The sequence below is a fragment of the Hyaena hyaena genome, unplaced genomic scaffold (genome assembly GCF_003009895.1).
Source record: "Hyaena hyaena isolate Hyena2069 unplaced genomic scaffold, ASM300989v1 scaffold_37, whole genome shotgun sequence".
NCBI lineage: Eukaryota > Metazoa > Chordata > Mammalia > Carnivora > Hyaenidae > Hyaena > Hyaena hyaena.
Window position 1 is genome coordinate 1489171 of NW_024080669.1, and position 25732 is coordinate 1514902.

General features: G+C 56.4%; 1 protein-coding gene across 4 annotated transcripts; it reads left to right on the forward strand.

Moving 5' to 3' along the window:
* The first annotated feature begins 15 nt into the window (after positions 1-15).
* USP2 (ubiquitin specific peptidase 2) lies at positions 16-25363 on the forward strand. 4 transcript variants are annotated; one of them, XM_039229351.1, is made up of 14 exons: positions 16-109; positions 8020-8837; positions 9074-9259; positions 20541-20591; positions 21094-21217; positions 21411-21522; positions 21619-21729; positions 21897-21961; positions 22181-22284; positions 22368-22448; positions 22601-22679; positions 22904-23011; positions 23181-23301; positions 23576-25363. In XM_039229351.1, exons 2-14 carry the CDS (start codon positions 8061-8063, stop codon positions 23661-23663), a joined length of 2007 nt encoding a protein of 668 aa, XP_039085282.1. In that variant the 5' UTR covers positions 16-109; positions 8020-8060; the 3' UTR covers positions 23664-25363. The 4 variants fall into 4 exon arrangements, with proteins under 4 accessions (XP_039085282.1, XP_039085284.1, XP_039085283.1 ...); XM_039229352.1 differs by lacking the exon at positions 16-109 and adding an exon at positions 2134-2219; XM_039229353.1 differs by lacking the exon at positions 9074-9259 and having other exon boundaries at positions 22-109.
* The last annotated feature ends 369 nt before the right edge of the window (positions 25364-25732 follow it).

Below are 25732 nucleotides of genomic sequence, written 5' to 3' on the forward strand. Positions count from 1 at the left end.
ACCTCTGCGTCAGCCGCTGCTCACTGCGCCGCGCCAGTACCAGCCGGGACTCACCCGCAGCTCCATGCTTGTGCCCGGTTCGACTCGTCCACCCTCGGAGAAGAGGCAGGTACGTGCCACCTGTCGGAGACTGGGGAGGAGGGATGCGGAGGTCAGCGCCGTTGGAGGTTCAGAAAGTGAGGTGTCAACGACAGCCTGGGTAGAATGGGCACCAGAAATGTAGGGCGAGTGCCAGCTGTGCGGAGGAGCTCCAGCTGTGGGTGCCATTTGGGGGGCGGGGGGGAGTGCCTGCCAGCTGACAGACCCGGGGTGCCAGGAAGAGCCATCTGTGTGCTGATCAGTGTGTTCTCCGGAAATGCTGCTTGGGCAGGTCCAGGTCTCTGTGCCCTGTGTGGTATATGGCCTGAGAGTGACGCCTGGACACGGCCAGCCCCCTCCCCACTTACTCCACCCTGTTACAGCTGTCTCTGGTCAGTTCGAAGAAGGGGTGGGGGTGGGGGGAGGGCAGCAGTTAAGTGGAAGGGGAGATTTTCCACCAATCCCAAACCAGAGAGAGGCATCTTTGAAATTCTCACCAATCCCAAACCAGAAGCAGGCACGCGGTGCTCCAAGGTAAGTAACTTCTACTTAACAGCCAAGGGAAGCCCAGGCCAACCCATTTTAGCCGTCCTGTGAGGAATGAACACCTACCTCCTGATCTGCCTTTTAGAAGGGGCTGAGCTGAAGATGGTGGTGATGTTCACCTTCCCAAGGCACCAGCATAAGAAGGTCCCCCAAGCCCAGCCCCGTAAAGTGGAGGAAAAGAGAGCTGGCTGGGCTGGGGTTGGGGCATCCCCCACTCCTTTGATACTGTAGATGCATACCAAACTGGAGTCGGAATGAGGACTGGAATGAGGGCCAGGGACGAGGGCGTCCTCTGATGTGCATGACCGAGACCCAAGCTGAGTCAGTAGCCTCGGCTGAGACAGGGTGGAGGCGCCATCCTGGGTACTCCCAGTCCTCAGGGAGAGCCACCGGGGAACAGGAGACACCGACTGGGAGCCCACAAGAGCACCAAGGCCCAAGAGGTTAAGAATCCTGCTCCCTCCTCCTGTGAGCCTGCCCAGCCCAGCTCTGTGGCCTAGGAATCCTGAGCACTCCTACAGGTAGAGTGGAGCCACCCCCAGAGCAGCTTTCTCCTGGTAGCCTGGGGGCAGCGGCACTTGCTCTATTCTTCTAGGCAAAGGGGGAAGGAGCCGAAACAGGCCTGGACCTTCTGGGTTGGATGGGCTGGACATCTGGGAATACAGCAAGAGTCATTTGCCCTCGCCAGTTACGGGACATGGACCAGGTCAGAAACCCAGGGAGCTGTCGTCTGGCATTAGAACAGAGCACTCCCAACGGGTAGCCCGGAGGCCCTGTTCTCCCGAGGAAGGTCTCCCTTGTAGGTGCTCCGATGCATACCGCCACTAACTATAACAATAAGTGGAAGTAGTCAGCATAACCATTATTATCGTCCATTGCCCTCTTAACCATGGGCCAGGAAAACTTGCAAATATTATTCTATTTAATCCTCATAATTGTGAGGTATAGAACTATTATCCTTTTCACTCCTGTTTTACAGATTAACTCCCTAAGGTTCTGACAGCTTAACGTGCCTTGCCCACGGTCTCAGAGCCAATCAAAGGGAATGAGCTGGAATATAAGCCCAGGCCTAGAAGCCCATTATAAGAGTTTGGACTGAAGACCTGAGAGCAGGTCCCGCCCGCCTCTCACTACCTGTGGGCCCTGGACCTCTGGATCTACTCCACTTGTAAAGGGAGGATAGGGAGTAGCACTTGTAAATGAGAGGCTTCAATCTCCTCTCATTCTGTGAAGGACACCTCCTTCTCCATAGCCTTGCCTCCACTCCCCTCTCCCCAACATCCCTCTACCCTCTTTCCAGTTCTGTTTCCCCTGGGTCCCCCTTCTGTCCATTTCAAAATGCCCCCTCCCCCTTCAGAGAGCCCTCAAGGGAGGGCTTGCCACTGCCCCTTTAATTCTCGGGCCGTGGAATGCAAGTGAGTTGAGCTAGCCATCTCTGTGAGGTCAGATAAGATACTATATATATCGGAGACGGTAACCTGAGCTCCGGATTACCCAGCCCCAGTCACACTCCAGCCTCGCGGCTCTCCACTGCTCTCCCTGCCTTGCTGGGGAAGGAGAAGCCCCCAGATCCTGTCCAGTGCCCCCGGACACAGGTCAGTAGCTGCCGCTGTACTATGTGAGCTTCGCGAGGCCGCTGTCCAGACAGCCCTGGGTGTTTGGGGGAGCATGTGATGGGCTGCCCAATGGGGCCCGGAGGCTGCTGTCGGCAAGACTGAAGGTGAAGGCTCAGAGGAGGCAGGCAGAGGCAGAGGAGGCAGTGAGGACAGAAGAAAGATAAGCCCTGGAGGAAAAGCAGGGAGACTGGGACTCTCCCCTGGGGAGGGAGCACCAGAAGAGCTCAGGACAGAGGCGATTCGGAAAGAGAATTTAAGGACACCAGTACTGCCTGAGGGCCCACTCCTTTGCCTTTTCTTGGAAGTGTAGAGATACCTACCCCCTCCCAACCCTAAATCAAGAAGCATGCTATAGAGATACTACCCTGGGCCCACCCCCCTTCTCCACCAGTCAGGATTCTTGCCCTAATATCCAATCTCTCTCACCCCTTCACCCCTCTCCCAGCCCTTGGGCAACTACGAGGAGCAAGAGAAACTGAGATGGACCCAAATTCCCTTGACTGACCCCCATCCAAGGCATGCCAAGAGGATTAGGCACTGAACTGGTGGGTCCTTGGGTGTAAGCCACAGAGACGGAGCTACTAGTGACAGGCTGGAGGGAAAGGGGGGGGCCAGACTGAGGCTGCTGGGCACTGAGAGGCGTACACAGAGCTCCTGGAACATGCGAGCACAAGTAGCCCCCACCCCAGTCCTCCACCCTCTCTGAATCTATCACATCTACCAGAACAGAACCTTGACCTAGGAGCTGATGCCTGTGCCCAGACAGTGCCCAAGCAGATAGGAGTTAAGGGTCAGAGAGTGTAGATGAAGGGAGACAGGACCCCTCTCTCAGCCTTCTTCTTCTTTTTTTAATGTTTTTTATTTATTTCTGAGAAAAGACAGCATGAGCAGATGAGGGTCAGAGAGAGAGGGAGACACAGAATCCGAAACAGGCTCCAGGCTCTGAGCTAGCTGTCAGCACAGAGCCCGACGCGGGGCTCGAACCCACGAACTCTGAGCTGAAGTCGGATGCTCAACCGACTGAGCCACCCAGGCGCCCCTCTCTTCGCCCTCTTTACCTTTCAAGGCCAGCACATCAGTGGTGCCTCATTCCGATGGTGTTAGCAAGTGGCTTTGGGAAGCTCTGAGGTCAGCACTGTGGAGGTTCCCAAGCACCTGGTAAGACTGGCTGGAACTCCCCACTCACCTGTCCTGGAGAGCTGGGTAGGAAGGGAAGGCCTGAACTCTGTTGAGGCACACCTCAGAAGCCCAGCTAGGGGCTCTCTACCCAGGCAGTGGCAAGGGCACTTCACCCCAGATAGCAGAGTGGAGCTGGGCAGAGAGGGGACATGAAGGCTGCTGGGACGTGGGGCATTACCCATCCCCTACCCTGGGGGCCAGGAGTGCCTGGGATTCCTGGGGAACAAGTCCCTCCCCCGGCTGGGCAGGTTAGGGAGCCCTTCACGTGAGCAACAGGAAATGACAGTAGCTGACGCAAGGGGGTTGGCTGCCCCAGGGAGATAGGGCTCATTTCAACCCCTGACTCATCTAGCCTGGGTACACTGGGGAGTGGGCCAAGCTGCAGGAGGGGCAGAAGGCTGGAGGTCATGTCCATAACCAGGCCTTGGGCCGAGGGCCCTGGCTGCCCAGGGGGCACTTGGGAGCTTGGCACTACAGGTGAAATGGAGGCCTCTTGGACCATCTCCTGGCTGATCAGAATTGTACTGGCACTCAGGTTGCACTTGGCTTCGCTCTCGTTTGCCGGCAGTGGAAACTCAAAGGGCCGCTCCTGCGGGAGCCTGTACCTGCCACGCTGCTGCCTAGACAGTGGACGCCTGCATTCCCCCTGCCCCAGACCCCGTGCCACAGGTCTTACCCTGTGCAGCTCAGGGAGAGGCCAGGGAAGTGTGACATAGGGGGCTGCAGGGGTAAGGCTGGCTTCAGGGGGGCTGTTAGGGGACAGAGCATAGATCCCCATCCAGTTCTGCCACTGCTCACAATGTGACCTTGGAGAAATCCACATCACCTCCCCCATCGCTGGTGGGTGTTGCAAGTGAGCACAATAATGGCCCCCGCTGCATAGGGCGAGTGTGAGAATTAAGCACGTTAATGCCGCGTGTCCCAAAAGTCTTCGTGCAGCTCCAAACTGTGGTAACTTCAGAAACATGAGTGCTATATGCTTCAGAATTTCATTATTTAATTTGTCTGTTTTTTTGACTTGCAAGCAAAAGGGGTCATTTCAGTGTAACAGAAATCATTTAAACCTTCAAGTGATGTTTGCCAGTTTACATTCTTTCTGCTAAAGAATCCAAGACTAAATCCGCACTGAGACTTTGAGGACACTCGGTACGAAGTTCACTCAGGAGAGCGCCAGGCACCGCATGTCCCTTCAGGAAGCTGAGTGCTCTGGGCAGAGGAATGAAGGCAGGAGCACCTCCAAAGAGGGGGAAACAGCAAAGTGAGGGAGGGAGAACTCTGGCAGAGCAGGGGAGGGTGGAGGCGCCCCTGCGAAGATGGAGTGGAGGAGCTTGGCAGGTGGAGTGCCCCCGCTGTCCAAGGTAGCAGGCACCTGGGGAGGAGTTGCCTAGAGCCACATGCCTCTACTTGCCAGCTCTGGGTAAACAGCAAAAGGAGACGGGCAGCGGGGGCCCTACACCGGGCAGAGAGGGAGACAGGGGATCCCAGCCAATCGGCTCGCCTCCCACTGCCCCGTGAAAGGGCCATTCAGTCCAGCCCGTTCCTGTGGCAACAAGGAGACTCAAAGCCATGTGAGTGCCCCTCCTGTCCCTGTCTTGCGCAGCAAGGCTACAGCCAGGGCCCAGCCTGCTCTCCCACCCATGGTGTATTCTGCAGTCTCCAGGGACAGCCGTGCCAGGTAATGCCAAGGGGCACCAACCCAAGCTGTCTGCTCACCTGGAAGGTGCTGGCACTTTTCTCAAGAGCGAAACTAGGGGTTAGGGGAGGGGACAGGCATGCTCAAGGCCTCAGCCCTAAAAGGGACCCTCTCCCCAGACAGGGGGGACTATAAGCCAAATGTCAGCACTGAGAGTCAGCTTCCAGGGAGCTGTTAGTGATGGCCTGACCCCCTGCCCAGGGCTGCCTTGGCAAGGGGGACGCCTGTCACTTGCCTGCCAGATGGGAGCAGACAGGAGAGCGAGATTTAGGAGCCATCCTGGGACTCTATGGGCCAAAAGGGGTGACTCTACTCTAGCCGCATCCCTTCCCAAGGAATATTTGTGGGCCTTCCCAGGGTTGTCTGTCTCTGTCCCCTGTCGTTTCTTTGGCCCCAGCACTTCTGCGTCATTAGCAGGGCCAGGAGAGGTCACGAGTTTGAGGCACTGCCTGCAGAATACCAATTCCCTGGGAGCCTTAGTGTGGAGGAGGGGGAGTGAGAGCCTTGGGGAGGAGGCATGAGCTCATGCCCTTGGGGGTGGGGGGAGGAGGTTGTATCTGATTGGCTGCCGGGTGTCCCAGAGCCCGGTTCCTGAGACCTGGAGTCTCTTTGACTTTGAATTATTGATGGAGTTCTCCAAAGTGAAATAGAGCAGGACTGGTCCCACGCCCCTGCCCCCCGGTGGCTCTGTCCGTGTCTCCCCCTGGCCTCCCTCAGCCTTCATGCCCTTCCTTCTCTGAACCCCAAACACTAAGCAGATGGAAGGAGACCTGTGGTCCCCTCACCCCCAACCGGACACAAGATCCTCTTCCGGGTACTTTCTCCGAGCAAAGAGCGGGAGCCGTGCTAGAGGCGGAAGCACAGTGGGCAAGGGCATGTGTGCAAGGACGGGGGTGCCCAGGCCAGGTGGGAGAAGCGTGCACAGTAACTGCAGAGCAGGCCTTTCTGAGCCAGCCCGGACTGCAAACTTCTGCAGTTCTCTGGCGGGGTGTGCGAGTTCTGTTCTCGGGTCCACCAGGAGGTGGCCACCTGCTGACCTCCCACCCCAGCACCTATCCCATGCCTTGCACGGACTGAGTTTCTAGGGCTCTTTGCCAAGCCGACAGCATTTAGGGCCTGGCACCAGCTCCTCTCTGCCCCAATGGGCTGGGCTGCCAGCCTAGGGCAGGCTGTGGGCTGCCCGAGCCAGTGTCTGCTGAACAGCTAGCTTCTGCCCACTGCCCGCTCATCCGCACATCTCACTGAGGGATGCAGGGGAAGCCCGGTGCCCAGGGCTGAGGTCAGAGGCCGGCCAGGCCGGGAGACGGCCAGCCCTGACATTATTATAGGCCTACGAAGGAGGAGCCCAGAGCCTGACAGGGGCCAGGGCAAGAGATAATAACCACTGTCATAGTTGAGAGCTTTCACGTGTTATTATTTCATTTATTCCTCACAACAGCCCTGTGAGGTAGGAACCATAATGATGGTGATTATACTCCCAGTACAGGTGAGGAGATTGGGGCTCGGAGGAGCTAAATGACTAGTGCAAAATCACCCAGCGAGTCAGTCACGGGGCAAGTCAAAACCAGCCCTGCACCACTACTCTGACGTTCCTGAAGGGTGCTGCCCCCACCCAGGGGCCCCACAAGAGCCCCTGAAGTCCTCAAGGCAAGGGCCCTGATCCTACTGGTTCCTCTCTCCAAAGCCCTTTGCCCCCCAGCTCCACTGTAGATACAGCCTGTGCACCTAGGGTGATGAAGGGACTCTAGTGGATCCCAAGTGAGCCTATACCTGATGGGGAGGGTGAATCAAAGAACAGCAGGAAGCACACTGGCCTAGAAACCCAAAAGGCCTGGATTCCAATCCTGGCTCTGCTAGTGTGTGACCTCGGGCAAATCGGCATCACTGTTCCCGTCTGTACAACAGAGAGGTTAAAACAGATAATTCCTTGGGACCATTACAACTCCTCAATTCAGAGATTTCTGTGTGCCTTCGCAAGACCCACCTCCGCCGGAAAAATGGGACGCAGCAACTCCAATACTGCCTGTAGGGAAGGATTTTAGCCTCTAGGGGGCCCCCTTTGCACAAGTCATCACCCTTGAGCCGGTTGGGTTGGACATTGGTAGAGGAACCCCTGGAGGCCATACATACGACTTTAACTCCACTTAGAACAGAAGAGTTCCATCTGTGAAGGGGGTAGTTTCTACCACACGAGGTCACCACACAAGGTGACCATGTCCAGGCAAGCACAGTGGGATTGGTTCTGGAGACTGGAGTCAAGTCCTCTATCTGCCACATGCTCTCTCACCACTGCCTCCCTGGCCCCCGTTACTTCCTCTCATGAGCCTCCTTTTCTTCAGCAAGGATCTGACCAAGTGATCCTCTGGCCATTTCAGCTCAGACAATGTAGGATCCCAAAAAGAGTCCTGCCCCTCCTTGAAACAGGAAAGGAGGGAAGCAATCTTAATTCTTAAAGTGTCCAGTGTTTTTCTAATCCAGGGGTTGAGGGCCTCAGCACCCTCCTGAAAGCAGAGGAGATCTGGGTTGGAATACTGTGAGTCAACGGCAGGCCTGTGAGGTCGGGCAGTCCTCCCCTCAAGTCTGGGCCACTGCAAGGGAGCACTCGGAGCAGGCAGGACGTGCTGAGAGCCATGGCCCTGTGCGGTTTATAAAGGCCTGCTCATGACTCGTGCTCTCACTCAGGGGTGACTCGATGGGTGCGTGCAAACCTGTACACAAACTTGCATGCATGTGCGTATATGCACATGCACGGGTGCCTTTCTTAGTGGCGGGCCAGCCTCTTACGAACATGGACAGCATGGCCTCTGGTTGAGGGCTAAGGTTCTGTCCAGCTGGGGATGACAAGCAGGTACAGGAGAGCCTGAAACCTGGCAGGGCCCTCTGACAACCGCTCTGCTTGTCTTTCAGCCCATGAGGCTCCCAGTCCCCGCTGAGTGCCGCCCTGAAGGATGTCCCAGCTCTCCTCCACCCTGAAGCGCTATACAGAATCGGCCCGCTACACAGATGCCCCTTATGCCAAATCGGGCTATGGCACCTATACTCCCTCTTCCTATGGGGCCAACCTGGCTGCCTCCTTCCTGGAGAAGGAGAAGCTTGGTTTTAAGCCAGCCCCCCCAACCAGCTTCCTCACCCGTCCCCGTACCTACGGCCCCTCTTCAATCCTGGACTATGACAGGGGCCGCCCCCTGCTGAGACCTGACGTCATCGGGTGTGGTAAGCGTGCAGAGAGCCAGACTCGCGGCACTGAGCGGCCTTCAGGGAGCGGACTCAGCGGGGGCAGTGGATTCCCTTACGGAGTGACCAACAACTCCCTCAGCTACCTGCCCGGGACCGCCCGGGACCAGGGTATAACCTTGCCCCAGAAGAAGTCCAGCAGTCAATCAGACCTGGCCCGGGATTTCTCCAGCCTCCGGACCTCAGACAGCTATCGGATAGACCCTGGGAACCTGGGCCGCAGCCCCATGCTGGCCCGCACGCGCAAGGAGCTGTGCGCACTGCAGGGGCTCTATCAGGCGGCCAGCCGCTCGGAGTACCTGGCAGACTACCTGGAGAACTATGGCCGAAAGGGCAGCGCCCCTCTGGTGCCCACCCAGGTCCCTACCTCTCGAGTCCCTGAAGTCCTCAGCCCCACCTACCGACCCACTGGCCGATACACTCTGTGGGAGAAGAGTAAGGGCCAGGCCCCTGGGTCCAGCCGCTCCAGCTCCCCAGGGCGAGACACCATGGTGAGTTTGCCCCGTGGGGACCCGTTGACGGGCTGGGGGGGCAGAGAATGATGGCAGAGAAGCCAGATTGAGGGAGGGACTCCCCATCTGACTGATGATTCAAGGCAGAGGTTTTCTTCCCAAACCTCATGACAGCCGCTCCCACAGCCCAAGCCAGAGACGTCACCACAGCAGGTCTAGGACCCTTGTAGCTTGTAGCTCGGGGCCTTGCTCAGGGACTCTCCCACTCTCCCCAGGACGCCCATTTCAGGACGCATGCACTCGACGAAGACCCAACAGCACTCTCGGAAACGGTCAGCTACCCCCACATACACTGCAGTTGTCACCCTCCATTTTGCCACCCAGCATGCCAGGGTCCCCTGCAGGCCCTGGACGCTCCCGGACTGCATGCTGAGGCCCCCAACCTGCCAGTGCTCCCTGTGGTAAGAGAGGCCTCCCCTGCTCTGGTGGCATCTCTCCTCCTGCTTGGGCTTTTACTTCCCAGCCTGGGGATGTGGTTTAACCTTTGGGCATAAGACATCAGGGGGAGAGCGGCTCCCCTCTGATTGACACTGGTCCTGACTCGGGACCAACGTGTCTGGACAGCAGTGTTCATCCGGTAACTTTGGAGAAAATGGTGGGGAAATTTTCGTCTGGGGCTTTAGACCATCCCACACCTCTATATTTGGGTGCTGCCTGGGCTAGAATGAGGGAAGAGGATCTACCAGAGACGGCAAGGGCTGGCTTGCATCTAATCCCTGAACACACCTCTCTGGGTACTGACTACATTCTGCCTTTTCTTTAGTTATTAGCGTGCCCATAAAGCGGCAAGCTCTCAAAGGCGAGAAAGAAGTCCTACCTCTAGATCTCTTCCCATGTGCCTAGCACTGCACAGAGTTCGGCTAACCTGCTGATTACAAGGATGGGTGGGTAGATGGATGGATGGACAGACAGACAGATGGATAAGCAAGTGGTCAGGAGAGCTGGGTGTTGTATTTCTTTCATTACCTTAGGTGCCAGTCCCCTACTTCTAGGACAGGAGCCTTTTGGAAATAATAGTTGTGCCACAGCAAGAAATACATGCTGCTTTGTGGGCTCGTCCAGACACATGGAGCAGGGGTACAAAATAGGGGCAGGGCTTTGCATCATAGACTGTTAAGCCTGTCATAACTAAAGGTCTCGAGAGGACAACTTTGATGACACTAGACAGTCTTGGCCTCGCGGGGCTGTGTGTGAAGTGCCATAGGAGACTTGACAAGAGTCAGTGCCTCCCAGGACACCCAGAGCCTGACAAGTCAGGGGCGGCTGTGCTGCAGGACCAGTGTGAAAGAGACGTGGGGGGGGGGGGGGGGGGGGGGGGGGGGGGGGGCACCAGAGCTGGCCTGGGAGAAACACGTGCTCTCCGAGGGACGTGTGGCTGGACTGCAGCATGACTCCCTTGGACATGTCTGGCGTGGCTCATCTCGGGGGCAATCAGGAAGCAGCTCTCGATGGAGGGGCAGGGGCCCTAAAGGAGGCTCTGAGAGGCTCCCTCCCTTTGCTCAAAAGAGAAGGGTTCTCTGTGGTATGCAGCGCTCCTCAAAGTGAGGTCTGCAGACTGCCTGCCCTAGAATCACCTGCGGGGAATCATTCAGGCCCAGGACCCACCCAGAGGCCCCCCGAATCGAACTCCCTAGGGATCCGCCTGGGAACCTGCCCTTTTTGATAAGCTCTTCAGGTAACCTGTAAGCAGCCTGAGGTTTGCAAACCTCCTCTCCACAGACTAAACTACAGACCCATCCTCAGCCAGGGCTTCTGTACTGGGCCTCAAACTCCACTGGGACTCTGCCTCCTGCCTGCACCAGCACTTCCCAGGAGTCTGCTGCCCTCCACCCCTCCCACAGGGGCACCTCAGCCCCTCCTCCACCTCCAGGGCCAGAGGAAGGGCGTTTTGAGACAGGACCTCTGAGGGATGGCAGACTGCCCTGGGGCAAGCTCAGCCACCCTAACATCCCTCTTTCCCATCCAGAAACAACTCCCAGCACACTTAAGTGGCCAGTAACAGCCTACAACGGAGCTACAGTCTCACCCTCAGCTTCTCCGACCCATGGGAAAGGCCCTTGAGGGAGGGTCAGTGGTGTAAGGCCCCGATTTAGCCCCATACCCCCTCTTCACCACTCTCAGCCTCACTTCCTGTTGCTGACCCCACCCCTGAGGTGTGAACAGCCCTGCTGGGGGGGGGGGGGGTGCGGGGGGGCCTGGACCACTTCTTTCTAAAAGTGGGTCTAGTGTCTCTTCAGATCTCCATTTGGGGATCTCACCATCTCATTCATTCATGGCGCTCAGCCTACTAACAGTGCAACCTTAGAGAAGCTCCTTAATGTCTGAACCTGTTTCTATAAGATGAGTGTTCACAGTTCCCACCTCATAGACCATTGTGAGAAATCAAAGGCTGTATGGCACAGAGTAGGCGCTCAATAAACGTGCATCCTCCTTGTACCCTTCTGGGAGCTCCGGGAGGCAAGAGAGATGCAAGCCCTGCCCCAGCGCATTCACAACCAGCTTGGGGAAATAAGTTCTTAGAACCACTGTGATAGGAGGCAGTGCCAGGCATGGTTAGGCGTCATAGGTGGTGGGGAAGGGAGGGGTCGTCTGAGGCTGGAAAGAACAGTTTGCCTCTTTAACCTTAGACACCTCTCATCTGAGCTCTGCTTCCTCCTCCATAAAAGGGCTTGGTCGTGCCCGCCCTGCCCACCTCACAGGGTGCTGGGAGGCTCAAAACAAACAGCGGATGTGAAGGAATCTGAAACCTATAAAATGCTATGGAAGAGCATGATAGGAAAGGGGCACTTGGCAGCTGAGTAGCGTGGGGAGGGAGGGGACCGGGAGGAACAAAGGTGAGGAAGTTGCAGGGCCCGGTGTGATCTGACTCCTCTGAGGTCCCCAGGGGCAGGCCTAGCCCCAGGGGCTCTCCAGGCAGCTGATTTGAACTAGCTGACATTCATAAAGGGAGGTCAAAAGCAGGCCCCCACCAGGGTGTAAAACAATTCTAACCAGACTCATTTCCCTCATTAATAGTAACAACCAACATGAACTTAGAAAATTACAGAATCAGCTGAGCACGAGGAAGGGGCTGGTAGAAGGGGTACGTGAATCCTGAAAAACCCCCCATGCTTGCACAAGCACCAACGAAACACCAGTCCACCGGAGTGCAGCTCTGTCTAGGATAAAGAGGGCTGCCCCAGGCTCCACCTTCTGTTTAAAATGCAGACAGATTGGAGGGGAGGGACATGATAGTTCAGAACCCGCAAAAAAAAAAAAAAAAAAAAAAAAAAAAAAAAAAAAAAAAAAAAAAAAGGCTTTCACTACCACCCCCACCCATTGCCTGTGGGGACTCCAAGCCAAACAAGGTGGGTTGGCCCTGCAGAGAGCCAGGAGCCCAAGCACCCAACCGGTCACAGCCCCCTCCGCCCCACCTCTTCTGTTCCCTGGACCTATGGAAGGACAAGCTGTTCCCACTGAGCCCTGCCAGGGCTGCGCTTTAACCCCTACAATCCATCCTAATCCTCCCCCGCCCCACCCCTCCAACTGCTCCCTGGCATTCTGCCCGCCAGCCTCAGCCCTGCCCTCACCCCGCCCTGCCCAGGCCACCCTGTCCTCTAAGAAAACTGGGGTTGGCCCAGGGCCCTCCAGAGCGCAGTCATCAGGCAGAGTACCAAGGGGTGAGGCTCAGAGCCTGCCCGACCTTTTCCCCCCACGCAGCCTCTTCCAGACCCTTGCCCTCTGCTCTGAAACCTGTTGCTAGGAGGAAAGGGTCCAGGAACCTAGACTACCTGGGTCCTATTTGTCACTGGGGCTGCTGACTCATCTCCCGAAGCCTTGGTTCCCAGCTGTTCAGTGACAGGGAGATTATATAAGCGGAGGTCATGTGATTTTTCTCTTGGGTGGGACTTTGAACTTGACTGCTGCCATGCAGTGAGCAGGGGTTGCTCCAAAGAGAACAAGGTGAAGACGGCAGGGACTGCCCTGGAAGTCCTGGGTGAGAAGCAGAGAGGTATGACCTTCCTCTCTCTTCCCCTGCCTTCTCCCTCCGTTTACCCAGCCACGCCGAGCTGCATCCCCGCTGTCACATGTGTCCAGCTTAGCAGCCTGAGACCCTGGGGATGCTGCCCTCACCCACTCAGCGACCCTGAGGAAGCTGAACTTCCTAAGGGCTTGAGTCTGTGTTGACAGCATGGGAAGGTCACTCAGAAGAGACCTTCAGCCAGAGGATCCCTTGGCCAGAACGGGTACTGGCTGCTGAGAAAGAAAGGAGAGTCCGTTTGGGGTTTGCATTTACAGTCGGCAAGATCTGACTGTCTCCATCCCTGGAAGACTGGCTATGGCTGTCATCTGGCTGGTGGCCCCACTGCTGCCTTACCCAGGTTCAATTTCTCAATCAGGGCCCGGCGTCATCCTCCCTGCCTCCTCCCCCTCCACCCCCACTCCAGGACGTCTTCATGAGTTTATGTGGTGCTGGGGTGGGGCTCAGCAATGTAGAAGTTAATCCAAGCCTGGCAAAATGTTCCATGCCCACGGGGGAGCCGCTCCACTGACCATCAGCTACGGAAATGAATATCATGTTCAGGGCCCAGAGCTGCACACGTGGTCCCCTGCACCCTCTCACCTCAATGGATACGTAAAGCTGGCACCCACACAGAAACATAAGCAAGACAGGGAAGTGTGTGGGCCTCTGGAATCCAGCTGGTTCAGGCCAGACTGCCCAGGGGCTCAAAGGAGTACAGAGCTTTTGGCCTCCTGGGGTCTGAGTGATTCAGGGAAGCAGAGGGCCCTCCTTCCCCATTGTGAGCTGAAAGTCCAACCCCATGAAGGACTCTGAGCCCCTACCAGTTCAATCCGTCAATCAGGCCACCACTCTGTCCATGTGTGACAGTAATAGAAGGTGCTTGCTTTGCAGGGAAGCAGGGCTGCTGGCCTTGAGGCATTTGCCTGGGCCTACTGCCGTGTTTCCAAACCCTGAACCAAGCTGCCACGAAGATCTGAGGAAGCAGGATACTCTCAGTCCTGTCCTCACAGTGATAACCCTGACTCTCTGCATTCTCCGTCCACACCAAAAAAGATGGGAGGGGAGAAATTTTTCTTTTTTTTTTTTTTTTTAATGTTTTTTAAATTTATTTTTGAGAGAGAGAGAGAGAGACAGCGTGAGCAGGGGAGGGTCAGAGAAAGAGGGAGACACAGAATCTAAAGCAGGCTCCAGACTCTGAGCTGTCAGCACAGAGCCCAACGCAGGGCTCGAACCCATGAACCGTGAGATCAGGACCTGAGCCAAAGTCGGACGCTCAACCGACTGAGTCACCCAGGCGCCCCGAAAATTTCTTAACCTACAGGGAAGACAGGCCAAGCACAGGCTTCTGCGAAATGGCAGTCTCCGGATGCGGGAATGAGCCCCGTTCAGGAGCCGCAGAGCCATGCAGCCGGAGCCAGATTCAGATCCCAGACTACCCATCCCACTTCAAGAAATGGCACTGAGGAGAAAGCGTGTCGTGGGGGCGGGGGTTGGCCAGTTGAGAAATGAGCCACAGTTCTTTGCTGGTCGTGTCCTGCGACAGACCAGCCTGACAAGACCGGACTCCATACGAATTCTTTCCCCTCACCCCCGGCTTCTCAAAGATCGCCCATCCAGGTAGCTTTCCCCCATCCGGGCCCCTAACCTTCTACACCCCAGGAGAGAGGGAGAGAATGTGCCAGCAGAATGCCAGGGTGTCCTGAGGTGTGAGTACTCACATCAGTCGCCTAAGTCATGGGGCGAGAAGCCAAATGGTCCAGTGGGTAAGCAGCTGTCAGACAGCACTTAACCACAGCACACTTACTCAACATGCAAATCCAGACTCACCACACCCTGTGAGGCTCAGTGGGACTTCCAGGATACCCAAGAATCCTGGCCCCCACTAACAGATGAGATCAACACCATTTATTAAGCACCCACTAAGAGAACCCACAGCCCTGCCCCTCGGGGGGTTTCAGTGTGATGGCACAATCAGTGAGTCTTCTAAGACCATTTACAGAAGCCTTAGAGACACTTATAAAACAAAGACAAACATATTAAGAGAAATTAGTACAGTGTAAACTGAACACTAGTAGACGGAGGGTATGCAGTAATGGGGTGTTTTGAGCTGGGTGGAGCTCTTTAGAGAGGGCTTTGTGGAAGACACACGTTTTGAGCACAATTTACAAGCAGGTAATTGGCAGAGAGCAGGAAGGACATTCCAGAATCTCCTGGGAGTTGTTAAAAGCATGGGTTTTGCCTTAAGACAGGCTGAGGTTCAAAGCCCCACACCACCACTTATTAGTTTTGTGGTTCTGGCGCATCATTTGACCTCTCAGGACGTAAGGCCCTTCATCTAGAAAACAGAGGTAATCGTTTCTACATCGTTGTGTTAATTAACTAAGTTAACTAGGATATATGTAAAGCGTTTGGCCAGTGCCTGGCATTTAATAAGTCCTTAATCAGTGGCAGTTTTGTTGTCTAAGTGAGAGGAGGCAAGTGGTGAAGCAGAGAACTGAGAGCAGGTTGGTTAACAGCAGGGATCACAGAAGAGGGAGGGTAGTGGGCATGGGAGGAGTCTATGGACAGACAGCCTCCCAGACAGCTCCCTCAGCTTCTGGACTGGAGGCAAGAGTTGAGTGCTCTAGGTGTTCAGGGGCAGACGTGTGCTATGATCAAATGCAAGAACTCCCGTAGACTGTGTGGGACTCACAGGGAAGAATGCGCCTAGAAAGAGGGAAGTATGGAGGAAAAGGCCATCGCAGTGTGTCCAGGATTTGGTCACTGAGTGAAGACGGTGGCTGTGGGGCTCGCCATCCTAACATGGGTGCTCTCAGTCGCCATCAGTTTGGAATGCCTGTGGCTCCTTCCTCATGCCCACTCCTCCATACATGTGTCCCCGGCACATTCCCCATGTGGCTGTGGTCATGTGTGCAGTGCGCGTGTACATGTGGGGAAGAGCACGCCAAGGGGAACAGAAGGAGGCCACAGATGAGTAACAGCACACACTGCTGCTTCTCAGAGTATTTTTAAATGCTAAAAATACTGGCTAAAAATAGCCAGCAGGCTCCAAACAAGATACTTTCTCTAGGCAGATTCCGTGTGGGTCCCTGATAGGTGAGGGGGGGTGCGGGGGTGGAGCATCGAAATAAAACGCAAAGACCTCTGCTCTTCAAGCCTTGGCGCCCTTCGGGTCAGAGCAGTACACTCACCACCCCACCACCCCGGGCTGAGCACCTGCTTCCCCGCCGTGGTGGTAACTTTCTTCCCACCTCCCAAAACAAATCAACATTTGAGATTCTGTGAGAGATGCAGTTGGGGAACTGGACAGAAGTCAGAAAATGTTCTTCCCTGGGGCCAAATGGGACAGTGACCTATTGTACTTTATAAAATAGGAGCAGTGCCTCTCTCGATAATGGGCCGAGCCAGGGCTGGGGCGGGGTAAGGGAGCTCAGCGCCGACGCCGCGGAAATCCATCCTCCTAACCGGGAACCCTTCGACCCTCGCGGTTTGTGTGGGTGTTGAGCTCCAAGAAAGCCTGAGTCCCCACCCTGAACCCCGTGCAAAAGTTTGTGCATAAGTGCATCCACCCCCCACCCCCCGAGGAGAGAACGGCGCTTTCACGGGTTTCACCAAGTGCTCCGCGGCCCCCAGAAGTCAGAAACTGTGAACCGCCTGTGGGGGGAAGCTCACCGGGCTGACACGGTCCTGTGGAGTCGTGTCCATCTGAGCCCCGACCCAGAGGCCGGCGCGGGAGCTCGTCCCGCCCTTCTTGGGGACCAGGGTTCTCTGCGGCCCTTGGGGTCGGCAGGCCGGGGGCGGCCCAGGCCGGGGACCTAGCAGCTGGAGGCGCGGGGGCGAGCGGGGCCGCGTGCGGCGCCGGGGGCGGGGCCGGAGCTCCGGCCCCGCCCCCGGCGCTGACGTCGTGGTGCCCGAGGCGCCGGCGGGCCGCCAGTCGGCCCGAGCGCAGGAGCCGGCTGCCGGGGCGGTTGGCGGCGCGCGCCGGGGAGGTTGAGGAGGAGGAGCGCGCGGTCGGCCGACCGGAGCGGTTACCGCCGGGCGCCGCAGAAGGTGTCCTGTGGCGGCCTCGTCGGCCTTGGCGTCCGAGTCGCGGCACCGCGCGGTCCTCCCCCGCGCCCCCTTTGCCAACGTGAGGCGTGGGGCCGAGCCCGCCGCCCGCCCCCCAGCATGCGCACCTCGTACACCGTGACCCTGCCCGAAGAGCCCCCCGCCGCCCCCTTTCCCTCCCTCGCCAAGGAGCTGCGGCCGCGCTCCCCGCTCTCCCCCTCCCTGCTGCTCTCCACCTTCGTGGGGCTCCTGCTCAACAAAGCCAAGGTACGCGGGGCCCCTTTCCGGGACCCCCACGCCGAGGGCCTGGGGTTCCGCCGCCTCCCCGGGCCCCTCCCCCCCCCCGCCCGCCCGCATCTGCCGCGCGCTCCCCGGGCCTGGGGGACCCATTCTTCCCAGCCCCCGCCCCTCCTTTCCCAGTTTCTCCCGGCAAGGAATGCCCCCTCCCCAGGTGATCTCAGGCTTACTCTCGGCCCCCTCCCCTCGTTGAGGTCCCAGCCCGAGCACCCCGCCTCCCCTCCCTCTTCGAGACCCTGGCACCAGGTGGCCTCTGGGCTCTTAATTCCTGGCACCTCTCAGGACAGGTGCGGGAAAGCGTTAACCTTGACTAGTTCTCGCTATGCGAGCGAACCGGCGGCACGCGGGACGCTACGGGTGTGACTCCTCCGAGCCCAAACCCCAGCAAGCAAGGCTGGTCGGAGGGGAGCCACCTCGCCCTCACTGATCCCAAGCGGCCCTCTCTCGGAGGGTTAGGAACGGTGGTCCTTTGACCCCGCGAAGGGCAGAGGAGTCGCAGACAGGTGAAAGAGGGCAACTTCCGTTTTCCTTCTGCGCCCTTCCCAGTTCTGCTAAGTGGGCACTGGGTCCCTCCGGTGAAGTCCACCCCCTCTCCCCGCCCAGTAACGCTGGGGCTAGAGCCTGGGCACTGCCCCCTTGGGGAAGGGAGAAGGGGCCAGAGCTTGACAGATCTTATGTAACAGGCACCAGCTCCACGAGTTGGCAGTGCGTGCACTGCCCCGTGCCAGGGCCTGTACACCAGGCTCCTTGGCCACAGCCAGGACTCATGGCTGAGGATCACCGCACAGGTGAAGGAAGCAGGAGAGCCCTTTACCGGGGTCTGGAGTGTGAGGACACAAACCTCCATCAGCCTTGCTTATGTGACCCATATCCCCAGATGCGTCCTCCCCAGTAACCCAGAGCGGGCTCTTCCTGAGCCCCCTGCCCCGTCAGGGAAGGTGAACGCTGCCTCTTTACTAACTGGGGAGGTGATGTCTACCTTTTAGAACCGTGGCTGCTACTAAGTCGGGCTTAGGTTGCCTGATGGCTCATTTCGAGGAAGTTCTTGATCCGGACTATCGCAGGCCTTTGCGTATGAGCTCCACGTAGCAGCTGGAGTCCCTTTCCATCTCTCCCCGTGGGCCAGAGAAAGGCTCTCGCAGTGTGGGGGGTCTCCCGTCCTCTCCAATTCCAGCCTCTCCCTGTCAGCCCTGAGGTAGGATTGTTTTCCCCATAAGAAAGGTCACCCCTGGGACATTTTGTTCCTCTCTGGAATGGAAAGTGCTGACTTTCCCTGGAGCTCCTGATTTCCTATTCATGGCAGAAGAATATCTGGCTGGGCATAGAACAGCCCTGTGCTCCCCTCCACACCCGCCCCCCGACTCCCCTTATCCAACGGCCTTCTGCACAGAGCGCCTAGAAATTGGCAAGTCGTTTTGAACTCAGGAAATTTTAGGCAAAGGCACGACCCACCCCCACCCCCGACAAAGAAAAGACGACTAGCAGAGGGTCTGGTGAAGCCTTACGGGAGCCTTCGCCATCTCTCCACCCGCCGGGCCATTAGTAGGGGTAGGTCAAGAACAGTAACCATAGGTGATGACGTGTTCCTCTTGACCCTCGCGGTGCTGGGTCGGAGTTAAAAGTGCCAACACCACAGAAGTGCCTCCAGTTTCCCATTGCCCCTCCCCCATTAGTACCGGGCGACCACTGTCTCCCCTGAAAGCCCACCTTGGTGGACATTGACACCATCACCCGTGGTAGAATGCACCTGCAGCTCCTTTAGACAGGTGCCGTCTGAGGCACAGGGTAAGAACTAAAGCACTGCCAAAAGTAGGCAGAGCGGCTCTTGGGGGAGGGGAGAGGGAGTATCCTTTCACGGACGGGGCTTTAACTAAATTAGTTTCACGTTTAGTTTCGTTTAACGTTTAGGCAGCAGGGGTGTCCTTCTCTGGGTTCCCCTGAAAATGCTGATAAGGTCTTTGTCCAGGGAATTATCTCTGTTGTGGCCTCCTCTCTTACTGGAACCTCAGGGTTTAGACTGTCAGAAAGGTAAAATTTAAATTTGTCTTTGGGGCCATACACTGCTAGCGCCGACAGAGTTCACGGATACTTAGGTCCACCCGCTGCCAGTAAGTTTTCCTCTCTGACTGCAGGTGGAACCCAGGTCTCTCCTCTGAGTAGATGTCCTTTCCTGCTACTGTTAGACCTGATAACTGGCAAGGAGGGATCCTCTTACTTGTGGGATCAGCAGGGCAATTCCTGAGAAAAGCCCTCCTTCGGCCTGCCCCTCCCCACCCCACCCCCTTGCGCCGACAACCTCATGGGCTTTGAGCTGCTGACAGCCTCGGAGGCTGTCAGCACACGGCATGAGTAATTTTAGCTGAGTTATTTCAGGCTCCTGTTCTGATCAGGGCTGAGCTGGCCCCACGCATGCCCCAGTCAGTGTTGCTCCAGAGTTGCCGGGCTCCCGCTTCCCCTCCCTGAGAGAGGGGGTGGCAGGCTCCTCTGAGCATTGTTTCTTTAACCCTTTGAGCCCGAATGGTTTGATTCCTGGGAGGTAGGGCTGGAATTAGCCAAAAGAGCCGGATAAACAATACTCAGTCCTCAGCCTGGCAACGGCCGCCTCGCTCCAACCCCCTCACCAGCCTCCGCAACAGGGACGAGAACGAGAGTGGCACCTCCAGCCAGGTGCTTACCTCTGCGTGGCCACAATCTGCCATCAGAAGGGTTCCCAGCCAGTGACCAGTCAGGATGCTGAAACCCGAGCCAGGAAGGGAGGCCTCTCCCAGGCTCTAATCAGCCTCCAGGAGCTGAGCTCAGCGGGAAGGAATTCCACCTGTCTCCCAGCAATTCCGAACCACAGGTGGGCTGGCCAACTTCAGTGTTCCCCAGCTGAAGCTCTAACTCAGTTCAGGTGTTTTGCCATTGACCATTTCAAGAACTCCTTGAAGGACCTGTTGTGCCAGCTGCTTCATGTATTGGACATCTAGGGACAGAAAAGTGGGTCGTTTGAGAGAGCGCCTGGATTTGGGACCTGGAGTTCCTTGTAGCTGGAATCAAATACACGAGTCCCTAGTCTCTTGTTCTAATCTCTGGCCTTAGAATGAAGAGCGATGTAGAGATGGGGGAAACACAGCTCAACAAAAGAAAGGAAAGCCCTTTTGTTTTTGCTGTTTTTTGAAAATGACAGGCATCCTTCAACCCTCTCTCTCAGCATGCACAGAGTCTAAAGTTGGAGGATAACATGTGTGCCAAGTGCTCGTGGCCCCAGCTGGCACCAAGCTGCCCGGGAGGGCCCGCCACAGGCCCAGCTTCTCTGCCTTCAGCCTTATACACCATGTGTCCTTTGCTTACAGAACTCTAAGAGCGCCCAGGGTCTGGCTGGTCTTCGAAACCTTGGGAACACGGTGAGCTTTTCCCAGCCCACTTCCTTCTTCCTGAGGCCACCCCCTCCTGTCCCACCTGGGACCACCTAACCAGAGTTCCCTCCCAGCTCCTGCTGACTCCCTGTCCTCTAGGCCAGTGGGGACGTGCCCTTCCCGGCTGGTGGCTCTTAACAGAGCAGCTGGGGCTGTGCCTCCCTCTTTGCCCCGAGCAGGAAGCACTGCTGAAGGGAAGTTGCCCTCGTCACCGTCAGCTGCATTCCTGGGTCCTTCTCCGGAAGGACACCCATCACTTCCCACCCACTCCTGTCCAGCTCGCCCACACCCGTTTGTACATCTCTACAGTAAATAACTGGTTACATCACCGGCAATCTACCTCACTGCGCCCCTTTCACTTGCAAAAAGAGGAACTTGAGGCTGTGGGAGGGTTTGCTTCTGGAGTAGATGAACCAGAAGGCCTTGGGTACTGCGTACTGTGTGAGCAGACAGGGGCCTCTTCGCTCACGGTCCGGACGATCTCTTGCAGTGCTTCATGAACTCCATTCTGCAGTGCCTGAGCAACACCCGGGAGCTGAGGGACTACTGCCTCCAGAGGCTCTACGTGCGGGACCTCAGCCACAGCAGCAATGCCCACACGGCCCTCATGGAAGGTGAGGGCGCGCCCGCGGCCACCCTCTCCGCTCCTGCTGCCCACCAGTAGTCCGTGTTCTTTGCGTATCCCTCCTGTTGGTCTTTCTTTGGCTTCTTTTTGGTGGCTTCTTTTCTTTGGCTTCTTTTCGAGTTCCTTCCAGAAAATGGCTCACCTGCCCTCCGTGCCCCCTCTCTCCTCTCCCCTCCCTGTAGAGTTTGCAAAACTAATCCAGACCATATGGACTTCACCCCCCAACGACGTGGTGAGCCCATCTGAGTTCAAGACCCAGATCCAGAGATATGCACCACGCTTCGTCGGCTATAAGTAAGAGCCTTGCAGACGCGTCCTCTCTGGGGTGGGAGTCAGCCACCGCTGACTTGTAATCAGAGGTGTCGCTCACTGTCCTTTCTTTGGACTCAGTCAGCAAGATGCTCAGGAGTTTCTTCGCTTTCTTCTGGATGGGCTCCACAACGAGGTGAACCGGGTGACGGTGAGGCCTAAGTCCAACCCTGAGAACCTCGATCACCTTCCGTAAGTAAGAGGAGAATGCTGTAGGGCAGAAAACCTTTGTGAACTTGAGATCTTTTGCTGACGACTTTGGGGTTAATAATTTGGAGAGAATTCGTAAGGATTTAGATCAATGGATCCTTAAACTTCTCGTGGCATGAGCCCTGACCCTCTCTCTGGTTTCTTCCTAGTGATGATGAGAAAGGACGACAGATGTGGAGGAAGTATTTGGAACGAGAAGACAGTCGGATCGGGGGTAAGTGCGTGAATGGGAGGAACGCCTGCTTTCCCTGAATACTGCTTTTGCCTGAGCAGCGAATGAGCATGAAAAGCCCTAAGAATCGCCCTCCCAGGGAACCCTCCTTGTGCCCGGCGGCCCACGGGCAGAGGCAGGAGCGCTGAGAAGGGACGCAGCCCAGGGAAGACGTGTGCTCCTTCTGCAGGTTTAAGCTTTGCTGTCCCATCTCTTCTACAGATCTCTTCGTTGGGCAGCTAAAGAGCTCCCTGACGTGCACTGACTGTGGTTACTGCTCTACCGTCTTTGATCCCTTCTGGGACCTCTCGCTGCCCATCGCTAAGGTAGGTGCCCCCGTTGCCCCACGTTGCAAACTCCCACTCTTACCTTTTCACGTCGTCGACCTCCGACTCTCTGTCTCCGCCAGCGAGGTTATCCGGAGGTAACTTTAATGGACTGCATGAGGCTCTTCACCAAAGAGGATGTGCTTGACGGCGATGAAAAGCCAGTAAGTTCCCCTTCCGTGAGGGTAAGAGCATGCATACAAGAGACCTCTCTGGGAAGGACCTGTCACTAGCAGATCGAGCCCAGGAGTTGCTGGGCTCAGCCTGTCCGCCTCTCTGCCCAGTCCTCTGTAGCTCTGTTTGTCATGTCTTTCAGACATGCTGCCGCTGCCGAGCCAGAAAACGATGCATAAAGAAGTTCTCCATCCAGAGGTTCCCAAAGATCTTGGTGCTCCGTATCCTTAAGCTTCCCCCCCACCATCAGCAGGGCCTTGCCTGTAGAGGGTGACTGGGGGCCTGAGTGAGGGCGAGCAGAGTAGGACAGAAGGAAGCTTGGTAGACTTTCCTTGCCCCGTTTGCTCTTCTGCCTCTGAGAAGCACATCGCCCTCTTAGGACCCAGGCTCCTTTACTGTGACTATTGTTGCCACCCGCTCTGTCCTTGACTCACATCAACACCAGATCTGAAGCGGTTCTCAGAATCCAGGATACGAACCAGCAAACTCACAACATTTGTGAATTTCCCACTAAGAGACCTGGACTTGAGAGAATTTGCCTCAGAAAGCACCAGTGAGTATTCTGAGCTGGAAGGGTGGGAACCAGGTACAAGTGCCTAAAATCCCGATGGGAGGCCGAGAGGGAGAAGGAAGCTGCTGAAGAGCGAGTTATGAAAATCAGGAAGAGAGACAGGAGGGAGAGGAATGTGCTGGGGGCCTGAAACCTTGTATTTCCTCCTCAGACCACGCTGTTTACAACCTGTACGCTGTGTCCAATCACTCTGGAACCACCATGGGCGGCCATTACACAGCCTACTGCCGGAGCCCGGTGACAGGCGAATGGCACACTTTCAATGACTCCAGGTGAGGCCGCGGTCCCAGGGCCTCCTGGCTCTCACACACCCGTACTCACCCATCTGGGTGGCTTCCGCTTGACTGGAAAAGGTCAGAGCCAAAAGGCCATGTGATCTATAGGAGTCCGCTACCCACTTGTAGAATTTCTGGAAGACAAAAGAGGTTGGCTTTGGCGGCACAGTAGGGAGAGAAGCTATGGGCCCTCACGACTCCCACGGCCACGCGGCTCGTGTCCCCGTGGCCCGCTCATCAGGGCTCTGACTTTTCCCTGCTCTCTCCACAGCGTCACACCCATGTCCTCCAGCCAAGTGCGCACCAGCGACGCCTATTTGCTCTTCTACGAATTGGCCAGTCCACCCTCTCGCATGTAGCAGCAAGGAGCTACATCCCTTTCTCCCTGCCCTGTGGTGGCCCCACACCCTAAGTTTTTTTTTTTTTTTAAAGACACCAAAAAAAAAAAAAAAAAAAAAAAAAAAGCCCTGACAAATAAGAGAAAAATAAAGTAAACTAAAGCTGCCGAGCAGGAGTTGCTGCAGCCTGGTCAGGGTCTGGAGCACGGAGCCGGGAGCCCCAGAGCCACACCTGGCACGAAGATCGACAGGACACAGAGCCCGGAGCCAGCACAGTGTCCCCTCGGCTTCTCTCGTTTGCGTTTTTAAGCTTGTGGTTTTTTCCTGTGTGTAATAAACAACAGCGGTCTGTGGGGAGAAGATCCTCGTCCTGCTGCCCTTCCCGCGCCCGGTCCTCCCAAGAAGACAGCGCCCTCTGGAGCCTGCTGGGAGGATCGCCACCGGGGAGCCCCGGCGCGGGAGTCTGGCCCGTCTTCCTTCGCCTGGACTCCTCTCACCAGTCCAGAAGCAAGAAAACCCCCCATGAGCCAAGAGCCCTCTTAACGCTGCTAACTCCAGGGGGACAGACAAGGGGACGACTTTGGGACAAAAGCTGATTTGGGTTTTTAAAAGCCCAACTTTTTTTTTTTTTTTTTTTAAATTACCATAACTAAAGCTTTCAGACTGGAGATGCTCTCCTTCACGCCTCTTCACAGCTGGGGCATTGTGCTGGTCATTGTTTGTTTTTTAGTTCTTCAAATACAGCTTTTCTAATGCTAGCCCCCAGGGTGCTAGGCGGGTGTTGGCCAGGCCCTAAGCACAGCCACAGTAGACCGGGGATCTAACAAGGATTTTGTTTTTGTTTTTGTTCTGATGTTTTGGATGGAATCCAGTTGCCTCCAAGAATTGTGCCTTATAGCATTTGGGGACCAGGGGGCAACTGCCCCTCCCTGAAATATCCCTCAGCCTCTTCCCTTTTCCCCAGTGCCACGTTCAAACCCGCTGGGGGAGACGGGGGTCGTGCCCGTTGCCCCTGGCTTGTTTGGCATCGCAGTGAGGTGAAGAGGAGAGCAGGTGGAAGGAGATTTCTTACGGTAGCGTATTGAGTTTTCCCCGCCCACTTCCTCTAGGCCACCCCTGGTCTACTCCCCAGCTATTTGAAGGCTAGCACAGGCCCCGAGAGCGAGAGCGTCTCTCGCCTTTAATTTATTCCCTCTTAATGTGCTCCTTCTGACCTTCTTGCCCCCTTCTCGGAGCCTCCTAGACATAGGCCCTTTGGACCGAGTTTCTCAGGGATGCCCATGCCACCCCTCAGCCCCTCCTGGCATCGGTCTTCAGTCCCACCCCGGGAGCTGGAGCCTGGGTGTTCGGGGACATCTTGCCTCAGCCGTATGATTCTTTCCCACGGGCGTGATCTTGCCCCAAGTACTTGTGGACAAAACTCGGTGCTGTCCCAGAGAGTAAAGGTGTTCAGCACCAAGGCACAGAGCTCTGTGCATCCACACGGGTGGGCCCCGCTTTTGTGCCCCTTGGGGCCCGAAGCTTTCCAATGCTCCCAGGAGGCATCAGAGAAAGACGCCCCAAGTTTAACTGACCTGACCCCTCCTTCCCCAGGGAAGCCCTGTCAACCTGAGCCAAAGGGCTGGGGTGCACTTGTTTACTGTGTAAGCAAGAGTAGAAGAATGTCTGATGTACAGTGGAACCTTGTACAGAATAAATAATAGCTTTGAGGAAGTTGGTAAGTGACGGCATCTTGATTTGGGAAGGGTCTACACCCGGGAAGAGCTCTGAGCCTGTTAGTCGCTACCTGTGTTACTGCTCCAACCAGACTGTAAATTCCAAGTTCTTGAAAAAGTTGCCTACTTTCTAGTCTACACTTCTCAACTCCACAAAACAAATAGTACACATTTTGAATGCTCTGTATTCCCCGATCAACATTTTGCCGCGCTTGTTTCCATATACTTTGTTCTCGGGAGCCAAACACGTAGCAGTGGGGTGTCCTCACCACCTCTAAATACATCGACAGCGTCTCCTGAGAGCAAGGGTGTTCTCCCACGGAACCTCAACATCGTCTTCACACCGAAGAAAATTAGCACATTTACTAGACATTT

Coding starts and splice junctions, on each gene's coding strand:
- USP2 (XM_039229351.1), top strand. CDS start 8,061: ATGTCCCAGCTCTCCTCCACCCTGAAGCGCTATACAGAATCGGCCCGC. Junction 20,592..21,093: donor TTCGAAACCTTGGGAACACG/GTGAGCTTTTCC, acceptor GATCTCTTGCAG/TGCTTCATGAACTCCATTCT. Junction 22,449..22,600: donor TTGACGGCGATGAAAAGCCA/GTAAGTTCCCCT, acceptor CATGTCTTTCAG/ACATGCTGCCGCTGCCGAGC.